The 14,742-nt window shown below is 41.0% G+C and overlaps 1 protein-coding gene across 1 annotated transcript in view; it reads left to right on the forward strand.

Moving 5' to 3' along the window:
* Nucleotides 1–14,742, forward strand: part of CLYBL (citrate lyase beta like) — a 193,123-nt gene that overhangs the window by 155,140 nt on the left and 23,241 nt on the right. The window contains exons 6-7 of the mRNA XM_009333368.1: nucleotides 9,301–9,489; nucleotides 13,042–13,143. Of these exons, the coding sequence (XP_009331643.1) occupies nucleotides 9,301–9,489; nucleotides 13,042–13,143 (291 nt within the window). The remainder of the gene's footprint in view (nucleotides 1–9,300; nucleotides 9,490–13,041; nucleotides 13,144–14,742) is intronic.

The following is a 14,742-nucleotide window of genomic DNA, read 5'->3' on the forward strand; positions in this document are numbered from 1 at the left end:
ATTTGTTCCACTGCAGTCAGGGATATCTAAATGAGTAACTTAAAAAGGTTTTGAAGAACACCAATAAACAATTAAGATTTCTTCTCTACATGTCTATAAAGATGTGTATTATATTGTACCAGTACAATACATCTATCAGTGATGTACAAATATCATACTACAACCATAGGATTGGAGAGTTGACCTAGAAAATAACCACCTCCTCAGGTCCCACTTCCAAACTGGAGAAAAATCTCAGTTCCTTTAACCCTGATCATAGGTCTAGGCAGGGAAAAATTCACGTTGTCAGATTTGGTTTAGACCACAGAAAACAAGTGAAGTCATTTCTAAAAGGTCCTTACTCCTTGCCATGAGTACATGAGTCACAGAGTTGATCTTACTTTATATGTGAGGGCTCAGTTCCTGCCTCAGCTAGTCACTGTCTATGCAGGGACATGTGGGACATGGCATTCTGGTGCTGTTTCCCCTCTCCCACTTTGGGGGAGTGGGGGTGGAAAGAAGGGGGTGCAGTTGCTTTTGTACTGCTGCCCATCCTTCAGGGACTCTGCCAAGAGTGAACATCTAGCTGTAACGGGCTTTGTCATGTCATTAGGAGCATCTGAGAAAATGTTGCCTACAGGAGGTGCTAAAACCTGCATTTGGGGTGGAGTGGGATGCTTGGGTTCCTTGACTCACCCCAGGCACCCATCCAAGTGGGATCTCTATCAGAAGGAAGCCTTTCTGGTAGAGAAAGGATTTCTGGCAGAATCCAGCATAGTTAAGGTAAGCACTGACAGAGAAATACATGTATAAAACAAGTTTGCTTTGCGGGAAGGCAAGAGTTGTGTCAGTTCAGTGCGAAGCTTGTTAGATCAAAGTTTCCTGTGTTGAACAACCCCGTGGAGAGCTATCTATTCAGTGCTCCTAGCATCTACTTCCTTAAAGCTTCTAAACTTAAAAACGTCTAAAATTACGTTCATGCTCTCCTAACATTACTCTCCCGTGGAAGTAATTACTGCAGTTATAGATACTTCTACAATGCTAAATGCATCTGATCCAAGGAGAGATCCCTGGTGCCCTCGCCTAGTGAGGCAGAGGGGCTCATGTCCACATTGCATAGGGGCAAATGTCTAGAGCAGACTGACTGCAGTGACGGATACGTAGCACATGGGTCTGGGTCTCCCCATGACACACAGTGGGGCTTTGACGGACCTACAGTATGATTGTTTTTCTGGATGGTTTTTCTTCAGTTCCAGCAGCTGCAATAATATGAGCAGTGTGCCATATCAACGTGGGGTTTTTTAACCTTTAGCTGAGGGTATGTGTTGCATGCCCTGGGGCATGGCAGGATGGCACGTGTGAGTGTTTGAAGGTACACAGGCCTTGCTGGAGCAGCGTCACAGGACTGAGCAGGGTGGAGGCAGCTAAACTTGGTGCAGTCCAACCCGTACTGCTGTTTGTGCGTGATGCCTGCAGAGACCCACCTCTAAAACCACACCTTTGGTTTGGTTTGGAGGAAATAGATGATTCACTACGCCAAAGGAGAGTCTGGTTGTAAATGGGCAGTTGTGCCTTGTGGGCAGGTGGGGCCCAAGACCTTCAGGTGAAGCTGGGAGCTAAGTTATATGATGGTATACATTTTCTCAGAGGGTACATAAACAGAAATTGAAATTAATCACATGATCTCACAAAGGAGCGCAGGACTGCATGAGATAATCTCTGCTTTAAAAAGCTGCCCGTGAGATGAGAAGTTTTAGATGGTGCAAGAACCCACCTGGTGGGAGGACTTCCTGGGCGTGCCTTGCTCAGCGTATGACACCTGAGTGACCAGCTGGTGTCATAAATCCCATGCTAAACCCGTTGCATGGAAACACATGCATCTACAAGGTGACACCACTTGACTTTAAAATGTAAGTTGGAAAGGATGAGATGAGAGCTTTTTTGCACAAGTACGATTTTAATGTGGGCATGACCTGTAAACGCTTGGACTTGGGGAGTTCTGTGCAATTTTGATCACATTACAGAATGTTAATTTGCTGATTTACCAATGCAGATAAAGCACTTCATGAAAACTGAGGTAAGAGCTGTTAATCAGTATTTGCACAATACCAAAAAACATGCACAGTTGTTCCAAGTTCTCTCTTTGAAACACCTAGTTTCATTGAGACTGTGGGTAGACTGGGAAAAGTTTCTCCCAGAAAAGACGAAGGATTAAGGAAGCCATGGCACAGCTGACCTGATTTTTCTTAATGCCTTCTTCGTTCCCAGGGGCTTCTGAGCAGCTTGGGACGCTGGCTCCTTCGGTACAAGCAGGCCTAAGCCTCTGGCCAGTAGTTTTCTTTCTGATAAACTTTTATTTGCCTTTAGCTTGCCTTTAACTTTGCACACTGTTTAACGTCTACCTCGTTTGGCTTTAATTATTTTTTTCCAAATAATTTATTAAATAATTGAGGTAGTAATTAAACAGCACTTCTGACGGTACCCATTTGCCGATCTTCAAAACGTTTGATCCATATCTCACTTAGAATCACCACACCTGAAATCAGCTGCTCAACAGGGGTTGATAATTTGTTAAAGCAGATGTACTTTTGACAGACAGCAATGTATTTCATTATTAGCATTAACAAAAAGTTGCATTTATTAAAAAAAAAATATTTTAAATTTATTTACATTTGTAAAAAGAAAAAATGGATGCCTGAATGTACACATTTTCCATAATAATTTATTACATCATGCCAAGAAAATACATCTTAAGCTAGAGTATTTTTAAATAAAAAATAACCATAACATGGAGTTAAATTCTTCTGCCGGATGAAAGAAATGTATAGCCTTTTTTTTTTAATTGATACATCGGATTGAATATTTTGTGGTCTCATTTCATTGTGCAGCAGCTCATTCGGACTGTCCAGGAAGACTAATTAACACTAATGCTTCTAAAGAATTTTCATTTGTGATGCTAATCTGTCACAAAACCAAAAGCATCCTCAGAAAGCCAGGGAAAAAAAGTAAAGAGACTACATCTTGCAGCCAGCTTAAATTAGTGTTAGCTTGATTTGTCTTAATTGAAAGGTTGTTTACATCTCTTTTGTAAGTGTTTATAAAAGTTGGCAGACAGAAGAATAGCTGCCTACGTACATGAACAAAATTTTCTTTTACTGAAGCTGTTGTATATAGGTCTGTCATTTAAAAAGCCTTTTGAAATATTTCTGTACACATAGTCTTAAGGTATAAGCCTGTCTCTGTGTTTATGTATATACACACACCCCCCATGCGGTATTATTTTTGCTACAGAGATATTTATGCTAAGTCCTCATATTACATGAATGCTTCTATGTGCCAGTTCATTCTAGCAGCCTACTGGCCTCTATTTAAATTTCTGTGAGATACATGCAAGTCGGAAAAATATCTTAAACACAACTTGTGAAATGTCTTGCTCTTGCACTAGTATACGCATGCTCGGATACCCCGGCTCAGCAGAAATGTAGTGCTTACATAGCTGAGCACCCGTAAAGCTTTATGGGGATTCATGGGCCCTGGGTCCTGGACTGCCAGCTGGGTGGACCTCGGGTTCTTCTCTGGTTCCCCGCGTTCACAGCATCTCAAGCCAGGACATCACCCGACCGTCACATACGGAAATTGTCCAACTCTGATAAGGTTGGATAGACCCCACCTAGTATCTTCAGGATCCACACTGGCCACGCTGGTAGAAGAAGGGAGAGGCTTGCTAAGCTTACGTGGCAGCAAGCAGCTCCCAGCTATTCATAAACACCTTTAAGAGATCTTATCCTTTAAAAATACAGGTTAAATATTGTTGATAGGTGCACTGATGCATTCCTAGACCTTAAATAAAGCTTCTAGGAAAATGGGCAAAGAAATTAAGATTCCTCAGCAGAGCATAATTAAATTGCAGCTTAGTTCATAATGCTGACCACCAAAGTTTGCTTCATTTTAGTGTTGCTAGACCATGTACTGCATGTAAAGACAATTAGCAGAGCAGAGAGAAAAGCAGCAGATGCTAGAGGTGCACAGAGTTAGATGATTCATTGTGTCATGAAGAATCTCTCTTTTAGAAAAGTGAAGAGGTTGGTATAGAAAAAGAAAAGGCTTGAATAGACCAAATAATTATTAAAGAAAGAATTCAACAATTTCAGGAAAGAGTAGCGGAAAAACGAGAATCTTGCAGTGCTCTAAAATGTGCGGTTGCCTGAACTGCAGAGGAGAAACACCGACAGACATGACGGAGGCCTTATTCTCCCTCCTCCTCCACATTCCTGCCCCTTCTTTCCTTTAGGATTACATGGTGGGTTTGGCATGTTCCCTGTTGAACCAAAAGAAAATGTGTTTTAAAACTTCCTAAGTCTTTAAAAACTCCTCAACTGATTATCTGCTCAAAGGTAACTAAAAGAAATGATTTAATAGTGGCTTCCTGAAGGCTTTGTGATGTATGCATATTTTACAGCAGTTCTTCAGTCTAACAAGACTAACTAGAAGTATTTGCCATTTCAAAGATTTATTCTCACGAGTACCTGATGCATGTAAGGCAGAAGGCAGGTCTCGTGAACCAGGAGCCTCCTGTTCTCAGAAACACTCTGCTCCACGCTTACGGTTCTCTTTGTTTCCTTAAAAACAAATGTAATTTGTCTTTTCTCTTGCTAATCTCATCTGTGAATTTGAAACTAAATGAAGTATAATTCTGTATGGCATCACCTCACTGACGGAGAATTAAGCGTGTAAAAAATGTCAGGCTTTCCCTCTGCAGAAACTCAATTTTGCCCAAAAAACGCTGTGGGTATATAATATATGTGCACTTCTGCAAAATCTTATTTGAGAGACGCATTCGTAGGGTATGCACTAATGTAAGTGACAAAAGATTCAGCAATGTCAAGTCCTGTAAACAAACCACTCCAGGGAAGTAACATTAACACATAATTGTATGTTTTTACCATGTCAGACCTGTCACAAAAAATAATTTGAATTGTGATTATAGTAATTAATTTTTCCTCTGCCATTTGAAACATGCAAACTTATTATGGCAATGAGGATGATAGATTCTGGCCTGCCATTTTAGCACATCATATATTTACATTTCCATATGAAGAATTATTACCAAAAGATGTTAACAGGATGAGATCTACACATAAACATATCTTTAAGTATACCCACTATCTTTACATTAAGACCTGAAGGTCTTGAGGAAAAAAAAAAGGGGGTAAGACTAGGCAAGAAAGAAAAAGCAAAACAGACATTTTGTCCCCAAAATCAGGCAGGTCTAGAAATCACAGTGCTGGAAAACTGGTTTGTGGGGTATCGTACCAGTTTGAAAAGAAAGAAGAAAACGCCATTTTTCTGTCTGCTGTTGCAGTCCCCAAAATTCTGTTAATCTGACCATCTTTGTTTCGTTATTGCTGTATTAACATTGTGTCCGGGGTGAGTGGGTGGCTGAGCTTCCAGCTCTGTGGCACTCCTTCTGTTTCAAAGTGGAAATTTCTATGGCTTGACATATAACTTAAAGAGGGGGAAAAAGGGGGGGGGGAAAGAAAGGAGAAAAAAAAAGAAAAGAAGGAAAAGTACCGATTCAGCTGGTAGGAGACTATGATAATACTGTCACCAAAGGCACCTATTTAGGTGCGCTTATACGATGTAGTTTTATAAATAAGCCCGAGGGGCTCCTTCTTCGCCACCACCCCCTTCCCCGAGTCTCGCGCTCTGCCTGCCTGATCCCATCCGACAGTAGAGCTATACCGCACTAATCCCCGCAAGTTTGGGACTAATGAACTAACTGCTGGGCTGCCGCCACGGAGCTTGGTCCCAAACTATACTGTACTTCACACTCGATTTATTCTCCAGATGGCAAGACTGCGCAGCCCCGCCGCGAGGGACCACCTCTTCCACTGGAGTGTAAAAGTGGACGGATGTTGTTTTCTTTGCAGATTTGATAATTCAGAGCTAGGAACTCGTGAGGATGGTTAGTTATTAGGTTTAATGGGTGCCAATCGAGCCGGCAACACGCGTATTCCCATCTTTAATTTCAGTGTCTGTGTGTCTGGGTGGCGGTGGATTTGTCAGCGATGCTGCGTCACTGAAACCTTTATCTTCTCCAGCTGACGTAGCTGCGCGTGGTAATGAACGTCCTCCCGTGTCCTCCTCCGAGTCAGACAGAAGGGATGCTAAAGTAGCCACCCTGACCAACGTTTTTTTTTCCAGTGGGTTTTCCAGCACGAGTTGCAAACATAGCATATTTTAATAATATCACTGTTTAGCATGGAAGCTCTCTGTTGTCTTTCTCTCTTGTTCAGTCCAACCCATGTGGGACCCAATGGGGATACCACCATCACAAGCTACCTGGGGATGGAATCGTTTATGTAACAATCAGGTTTATTTCTTTATCAGCTCTTCAGTCATGACAGAGTATTATCCGATGTTGTAGTTCTTGTGTGAAGAACAGGGTAAATAATTTTTTTCACCTTTCCTTAAAAATTCTAGTTTGACCATTCTTGGCAGGGACTTTACAAACAGTTTGGAAAATGTGTCTATTCTTGCTTCTACTGCTATAAAGACCTTATAGAACTACTTTTTTCTCTACTATTACAATGTTGAAATAGTTTACCTAGCTTAAAATTATAGCTTTTCGCATGGATCCTACAATAAGAATAGCATCTACATTACACTGTGTAATGAGGCAGAAAAGCCTCTCCCTTTCCTCCATGTTTTTAGTACATTTAGTTATGTAATGTTTTATTGGAAGCCTGTGTGGGGATCTGATATACCCCACTAACATCGTTGGGATTTTCCCCGTTGTAGGAGGGGTAGGCACCGAGTCAACCCCTCACGAGCTCCGACGTTGGCAACCAGGCCCTCTCAGTTTGTCCCACAATTAAAAACATAAATCCTGATGTGAAAACTATAGTGACTAGAAGTATTTTATCATGGAAGGGAAACGTTTCCATTCCTGGGGTATCTAGGCAGACAGATCTAAAACGTAGTGGTTCTAAGAAAATGCATCAATTCTCAACCCAACAGATGGCATGGGCGTGTTAACTAACATAGCAACATATTTTCTATTAAAATATGGGAAAGAACAACAACCCCCTCCCCATGTTTGTTGGTTGGTATAAATTCAGTGAAGTTGTTGGTTATTTTTGGGATACGTACCAGAGGGCTGCACATTTAGTTTATGTAAATTGATAACAGCAACAGCCTGTTAATAAGTGTTTTGTATGGAAATATACCTAGAAAGACACGATCTGTCTTTTTTGGGAAGGGAGTTTGCAGCCTGAGGAGGAAAATAGCTAATGAGACGGTCTACTGCTCATTATTATAATATGAAAAAAATCATAATGAATTAGGCTGTAAGTTTGCTAGAGATGTGCCTTCAGTTGGAATTGGATGCTGCCTTAGTGGATAATTTGGGGAGATCTTTCTTTTGCAAATTGGATCAGTGTGTGCTGAAACGGTGATAATCTGACTTTAATTAAAAGCATAAATTGGTTTGGAGCATGTTTTTAAGCTACCCTTCTGCATCATATCCAGAAGCTTTCGGCCCAGCCCTAGAAACCTGTTACCCCTGATCGGAGAAGGAAAACACAGGGGATTTATGTTACCCAGTAATGGCATCATATGGTTCGGTTTACCTAATTCAGAAGAACCATTTCAGACGGCTGTGCGCCGGAGCTGTCTTCCAGCTGGACGTGTTTGTAGTAAACTGCATGCATCTTTGTGTGGCTTTCCTAATGGCCCCAGCCAGAGTCCATTCACAGCGGTTCGAACGTTTCGGGTTGTATTTTCCAGAGATTACCTCTGAACGTGCCCCTTGATCGCAGCACAGGGATGCGTACATGTGCGCCTTGTTCCCGTCTGTCCGATTAACTGGCATATGCTCCCAACCTTCGGAGAAGCACGACTAGTAGCCCCAAGCTGAAGGCTGCTCGCTTCAGATTTCATTAACTTTCTGCTTCATTATTTCTTCCTTTTAACCAGTTAGAGCCACCACTTGCTTTTCTCTAAACTTACCCTAATTATCGGGCATCCCAGCCCTGTAAATCAGTACACTGCAGACCTGTCTTAAACTGGCCTGGGAGACCCTGTTCTGATCGGACCTGACAACTGTAAGCTACTGTTCCCTCACACTGTTTAACTCAGACCACATTGGGAAACCGCCTCTGCCCCTCTCGCCGGCAGAGAGTTGCATCCGTCTGGTTTAAATCGACTGTCATGTGCTGTCTTGCTGATTGGTATTAGCCTGGATATTAACTTTGATGATTTTTTTTTATTTTTTCCCCTTGAGTTTGCCTGCTTTCTTGAAAAGCATCTCTATTCAGCGACTGCATATTGTTAAAGTCATTCCTGAACCTCCGTGAGTCAGGAGCTTTAAAGTTTTATTAGCCCCATAAAAACTCTTCACAAATGAAATGACTTTTGATAAGTGTGCATTTTGACAATGCAAATTTGTTAGGGGCTGTTGGCGACTGGAAGGAATTTGGGGTTGAAACTGCAGTTGGCAGGAAGCAGGGAGCCCAGCACCCTCCGTCTCCCTCCCCTCTTCTTCTCCAGGCCAAGAAACGCATTTCATGTCAGAAAAGCATACAAGTGTTCTTCATGCAAATCAAATATTAAACAGATTTGTAAATTTACATTCACAAAAACAGCGAACGGCCAGGGGAAGCACGTGTCTTTGGAGATTTTATTTTCTGCCAGCGGGAGAACAGCTTTTTACGTGGTTCAAGAAAAATCTACAAGTTATTTTGTGGTGTTTTCACATGCCAGTTGTGAACTCTACTACGGGCTTTAATATGCTTTGGATACATGGAGAAAAGGAAGATTTATGTAGCAAAACCGAAGAATTATATGTACCTCAGTGCTTTCTGACGTCCAGGCTATTTTAGCGCAGGCAATATAGAGATTAATTACAAAAATGAATTGTTTTATGCAAACTTATTAACGTGCCATTTTTGTGAGAGCAGAGGGTTAGTGCAACACATTGTGGTCAGTATAAAGATTTGTGTTTGTTAGACGTGTTCAGCAATAGTGGACACAAAAGTCATGTTTTCTACAAGTGATGGTGTAGAAATACTTAGACATAAAACCCGAGCATTTTATTTACCAGTTATAAAGAAACGAGGAAGGTAAAATTGCGAGGTGCTAGTGATGACTGCTTCAGTAAAAGTCCAGGAGTGACAGACATTTTGGGGACACCAATATACTGGCTGTCTAGCTTTTTCCCCACATCGTTTCAACAAGTTTTCTGCTCAGTGCACTTTTCTGTCAATAGAAAATAAGCTTTCTTTTTCTTTTCTTGTGCCTTTAAATACATATATATTGTAGAGAGAAGCAAGACTGACAGTTGTGAAAACCCTTGAAGAGTTTGACTTTGGCTGTGCTGAAAAGTGTGTTAGGATAAACTCCGTGTCCAGCGGTCTTGCAGAAGAAGATCTAGAGGTGCTTTTGCAGTCCAAGACCCTTCCTTCAAGCATGATGCTGCCAAAGGTTGAAAATGTGGAAGAAATAAGATGGGTGAGTAGCTACCTGTTTACCAGCAACACAGTAGCTTTCGACTGAAGCTGTTGGGCCAAGTTCACACAGGCATAGAGATGAATGGCTCTGAGTTATGAGGAAGGTTGCAAATACCATATAATGTCATTGCTAGCTAATGTGATTGGGAAATGCATCTGTTTAAACGTGTGTAAGACGTGCTATACAAAAAGCATACGTGAAACACCTTGCATTTATAAAGAAAACCAGATTTCTCTCTCCTGCGGTCAACGAAGAACCAATACTGATGGCAGAGTACCTTATCAAAAACAGAGGCATAAATATCTATCTCTTTTCTAAATACCCTAACATGCAAAATGACTGTCTACGTCCGTGTGCCTTAGTTACATACATTGTAAGCAGGAGATGGGGAAACCATGTTAGCGACATATGAAAAAATTGGTTGGGGGGGAAGGTCACTCCTTGGGGCAACTGGAGAAACAAACAGGAAGCTTTTAACTAGTGTTTTTAATTAGCACAGATATTATTTCCTGAACAGTTCTCTATTTCTTCCTTTTTAATTGCTGACAGGTGTGTTTGTGTTTCACAACTGACTTTTCAGCCAATAAAAACCTGAAATGTAGATGGTTGGCATGTCAAATTACTTAAGAAAACTTTGAAATAGGCCTAATTATGCTATAATTGTTTTAATTGTCAAGAAAAGGGGGACGTTTGTTTAGATATACCATTATTTCTGTAACATGCCAGTAAAGGAATAATGCTTAATTATTCACTTCTATATTTTTGCAAACCGCTAGCCGAGCAACTAGCACGCGTGCAAGCTGTGATGAAAGGCAGGCAGATGTATTAGGATCTATTTTAATCTCAGCATCTAACCTTGATCAAACCATTAAGATCAGGCGTGAGCGTACAACTGAGCAAATACATTGGGTACGTGACGAGCCCCGTCCGTTCCGTGGGACTGCCCCTTCGGCCTCCACCGCTCGCGATGGAAGGTACACCGTCCCCTTCCACCAACGTTTAATTAAATTAACCGGAGTATACCTCTCAGGGTTTACAGCCATGTAAGTGTTAGACGTAACTTGTCAGTAATGAATATTCATGCTTCCAAAATGGCAGGGCCCTTGCTGCCACCAAGTAGGTTTTGCGGGGAGGTGGGATGCTGGGGCTCTTTGTCCCCTCACCCCCTTCCACCTTCCCTCTCGCTAACTTTGATTTCCGTCATGGAAAACAAGCCAGCCCCAACAACTTCTGCCTCATTGTCCGCCTTTTGCTTCCCTCTCGCTTTGCCCAACCTTTGCACACAAAGAGCGCGCTCCGCTCAACGCCGCTGCCTTCTTTTCCCAATCCTCCCAAAATTCACCCCGGCGTGATTTTTCAGCCTCCCAGAAGCTGTTTATTTCCCCCCACACGTACCCCCTCCCCCCTTCATTTTTATTTATGTGCAGCAGAAAACCTGGAGGCTGATGCACAACTAAAAGATGGGCTTACTTGTTTTCTTTTGTGTGAGAATCTCTTGCTTTCCTTTTGTCCCTAGTGTGGGTACTTGTTTGACTGGCATGGCTTATTGGACTATAACAAGCGTAACTCTCCCTCCTTTGTGGCGGGACAATTCTCCCACAAATCCCGACCAGTGTGCATTCTTCCCGACACACTATTGGGTGTGCACTGGAATTGAAAGAATTGCTGAGGCCTTGCTACTTCATCCCCTCCCCAAGCTTTGTGGGTTTTTTTTCCCTCCGCCTTCTTTTTTTTTTTTCCCCCTTTCTCCCTGAAATGAACACTTTACCGGGCCGGAAACATTTAATCGTCTCCTTTAGAAAAAAAAAAAAAAATTAATTGAAACTTCTCCACTCTTTACCTTTTGTATTGGTGCTTATTGCAAATTTTTTTAAAAGGGAGAGGAAGGGAGACTTATTTCATTAAACGTGCTTTTTTTTTGTTTACCTTCAAAACAGAAGATAGCAAAAGTCCCAGGAGGGTGACTTTTAAAATATTTTAAAATGAAAGAGGAGGTCTGCTGCTTTAACTTGCACCTAAAATACAAACACGGTAGCACTTTTTACTTTTTTTTGCTTAAAAAATAAAAATCAGATAGGAGTCTTAAGAATATATGCTGATGCCATTATATTACCTCATTTTCTGCATTTGCCTGGATGAAGTTTACTGTTTTCTGTCACTATAGTACCTGCCATACTGTACCCTCGCACGTGTGAATTGCATTGATTATTCTCTTTTTTCCTCCTTGCACATTTTTGGGTGGAATTCTCTTCTCCGAAGAAAAGTTACCGAGAGGGCCACGGTGACGAAGCAAAGCAGGGGTGGGAAGGGCAGAATTCTTCATCGAAGAAAGCTGTGATTTATTTTGGCCTAATTGTAAAGTTACTGCAAATTGCTGGGAAGCTTTTTTTCAAGATCTGGGTGATTAGATTTTCCTTCTTTTGGGGAGGGGCTGCGGGGGAAGCTAAAAGGGGAAATAACACCTCTAATCCAGCTTCTGGTAAATAGGCTGCCAGCTTTTAAAATGAGTTTCCTTTCTATTAGTCGGAATATTATGCTAAGCCTTAAGCATTAGTTTTTTATGTTGCCATAGCAGCCTTATTCCTGCAGGGTTGTGACCTGCGATGATTACAGTACAAAGCTTATAGGGTCTTGAAACCCCCTTTGAAGATGAAAAGTCTTTGATGGTTTATATTTATGCAAATCTCTTAGATATGATTTACCCAACTGAGACTGAATGGAGAGATGATTAAAATTCCCTTTCCTTTGATATCCATTAATAGTCGAATATTCCTTAAATTTAAAATATATGCATGTGTTATTTTTGACTTTATTTACTAACATATTTTCGCCATACCTGCGATATGTTTATCTCTGCGCAAATTACTCGATCTGGACAGACACAATAGATTTACAATATAGGGCCGAGGGTTTTTTCCCCTCTCTTTTTTTTTTTTCTTCCCCCTTTTGAAAGGGGAAAAATCTGTGCAAGAGCTTTTGTATGTTTCCAGATGATAGATTTTGGAATTTGGGCTACCCCACTGGCAGCTCAGAGCTAGCTGTGAACTGGTCTCATGGAAAAAATTGGCAAGCTTTGGTCTTCAAAGAATTAAACTTCCTTTTTAAGGCCTTCCTAGGTAAGCTAAAAAATTATGAAGAAAAGCCTATTGAAAAAAAGGGTAACGGTGCCGTAATGAATAATACGGATGCCACTTAGAAGGCTGGGGAGCACTTCCAGTGATGGCAGTGCTGGACCTGAAACAAAACCGGACCTCAGGTACAGCAGCACTTCATTGTTTTCCAGGGCCTGCGGATTTGCATTTCACTAAGCCAGGGTGAGAGGTGCTAAGCCTAGATTTTTTCTTTTTTGCAAACCAGCCTGGAAACCTAGAAATGTATGGGAATGCTGCGGTTTCGAATCGCAGGCCTTGTTAAAAGCTGGTTTAATTTTTTTAATTATAAGTTTTGGGGGTGGGAGGGGTGCTGCTACAGCCAGGTGAAAATTTAATGTGTTATATATACACGTAGACTGTTTTTTTTTTTTCTCTGATCGCTCATACTGTCTAGTTTTAGTTTTCAGACAAATTCTTACATCACCTAAAAGGCCGAACACTTGTAGAACCAATGAATTTTATCCCTTTTGTGGAAACTGCAGTGGGCTTGCTCAATTTTAAGGTAAGCAGGTCTTGAAGTGTTCATATTTTGCCATTTCAGCGAACTAGGGTGAGCAGAATACTCCCCAGTCTCCCCCTGATTTCATCAAGGAAGAGAGGTTAAAAAATCCTAAACATATTGTTCAATCCCCCAAACATTTGTATGTTTAACTCTCATGTTTTTATTGTAAAGGCCTTAATAAATTCAAAATATTTCAGTGACGGAACAGTTCCAGATAGCCCATGCCAAGTAACAAAACCTCTGTGCATTACTGTGACCATTTTTAACATGCTTGGAGTGGAAACGGGCTTCCCCAAAGATTTTAAATGCTCACACTGTTGCAATACACTCGGCTATTTAGTAGCTATCGAACTGGACTTTTGTATAACCTGTAGTTAGAAAAAAGAATTATCATCATTTCACTATTGCTAAACTGTATCTTCATAATGGTTTCTGCTGACAACATTACAACCAAGTTTCACGTTACAGTTTTTTTGTGTGTATGATGGGATGTTTAATGCTAAGCTTAGAAGTATAATTAACTTTGAAAATAAGAAATATCTGAAGAACGTGCCCCTTTTTTAGGGTAATTTTAGATCAAATCTTATTTTTAAAGTGCGTTTTAATATAAATTACTCCCCAAGCTTTACTACCAAGTCCAGGTTTTTCAGAAAGGCAAGGCAGCGTGGTAATGAAACGGAAGATCTCGTGCGTGCACCAGGAATTCAGCGTTCCCCTGCCAAGCTCTAAGGGAAAAGTTTCAGACCAGCTGAGGACATACACATCAGAAGTACCTCCAGAAGTACCGGCAGGCCTCGCAGGCAGCCTGCCCGTTTGATACAGCCATTTATCCTGCAACACACGCTAACATATCTGGGAACATAATAAAGCAGTAACCAAATACACACGCTCCGGTCTGGTGTGCATACGCAGAATTAAATCATATTTTAAACCGGCTGAGGTTTTTCTTCACATGCAGTATTTTATAGTGGAATTTTTAATATTGCAGTTCCTGGTGTTGGCAGGAGAGTTGCCTTTTAAAGCACTCTGGTTAAGAATAAGCTGCCATAGAAGAACACCCGCTAGTAGAACTTGTAATTACATCTGTCTCTCTCCGCGTACCTTAGCCTTAGAAAATATTAATACTATCCAAACTTCGATATAAAATAGTAATATTTTGAAATGCACTTCGTCATAGAATAGCTACAGCAGCAAAATTTTTCGTGCTTTTATTTTAATACTTTTCTGCAGCACTTGTTGCATTTTTAACTTCCTTAGCTACTTTTTAGTTATATGTAGCAGAAGACTTTAAATTGGCAATCCTATGAGGAGTCCTTATATCCTGTAAGGAGTCCACAACCGTTTTGAACCGTTCATATTATTTATTTAATAAAAGAGATCCTGAACTTTATTTCTGTTTCTCATGCAGATATATTGCGTGTCAAACTAATCAATCAAATTTAATATTTTTGGTTTGCCTTTAAGCAGTACTTTACAAATGTTTTGCATCGTATTGTTACATAAATATCTGAGGTACCGATCGCAGTAATACCCAGGGCATTACGTCGACCAAAAGGTAGGGAATCTGCTACGATGTCCTGTATTTACGCAGTCTAGGCG

This window comes from Pygoscelis adeliae, unplaced genomic scaffold (genome assembly GCF_000699105.1).
Source record: "Pygoscelis adeliae isolate BGI_AS28 unplaced genomic scaffold, ASM69910v1 Scaffold48, whole genome shotgun sequence".
Taxonomy (NCBI): domain Eukaryota; kingdom Metazoa; phylum Chordata; class Aves; order Sphenisciformes; family Spheniscidae; genus Pygoscelis; species Pygoscelis adeliae.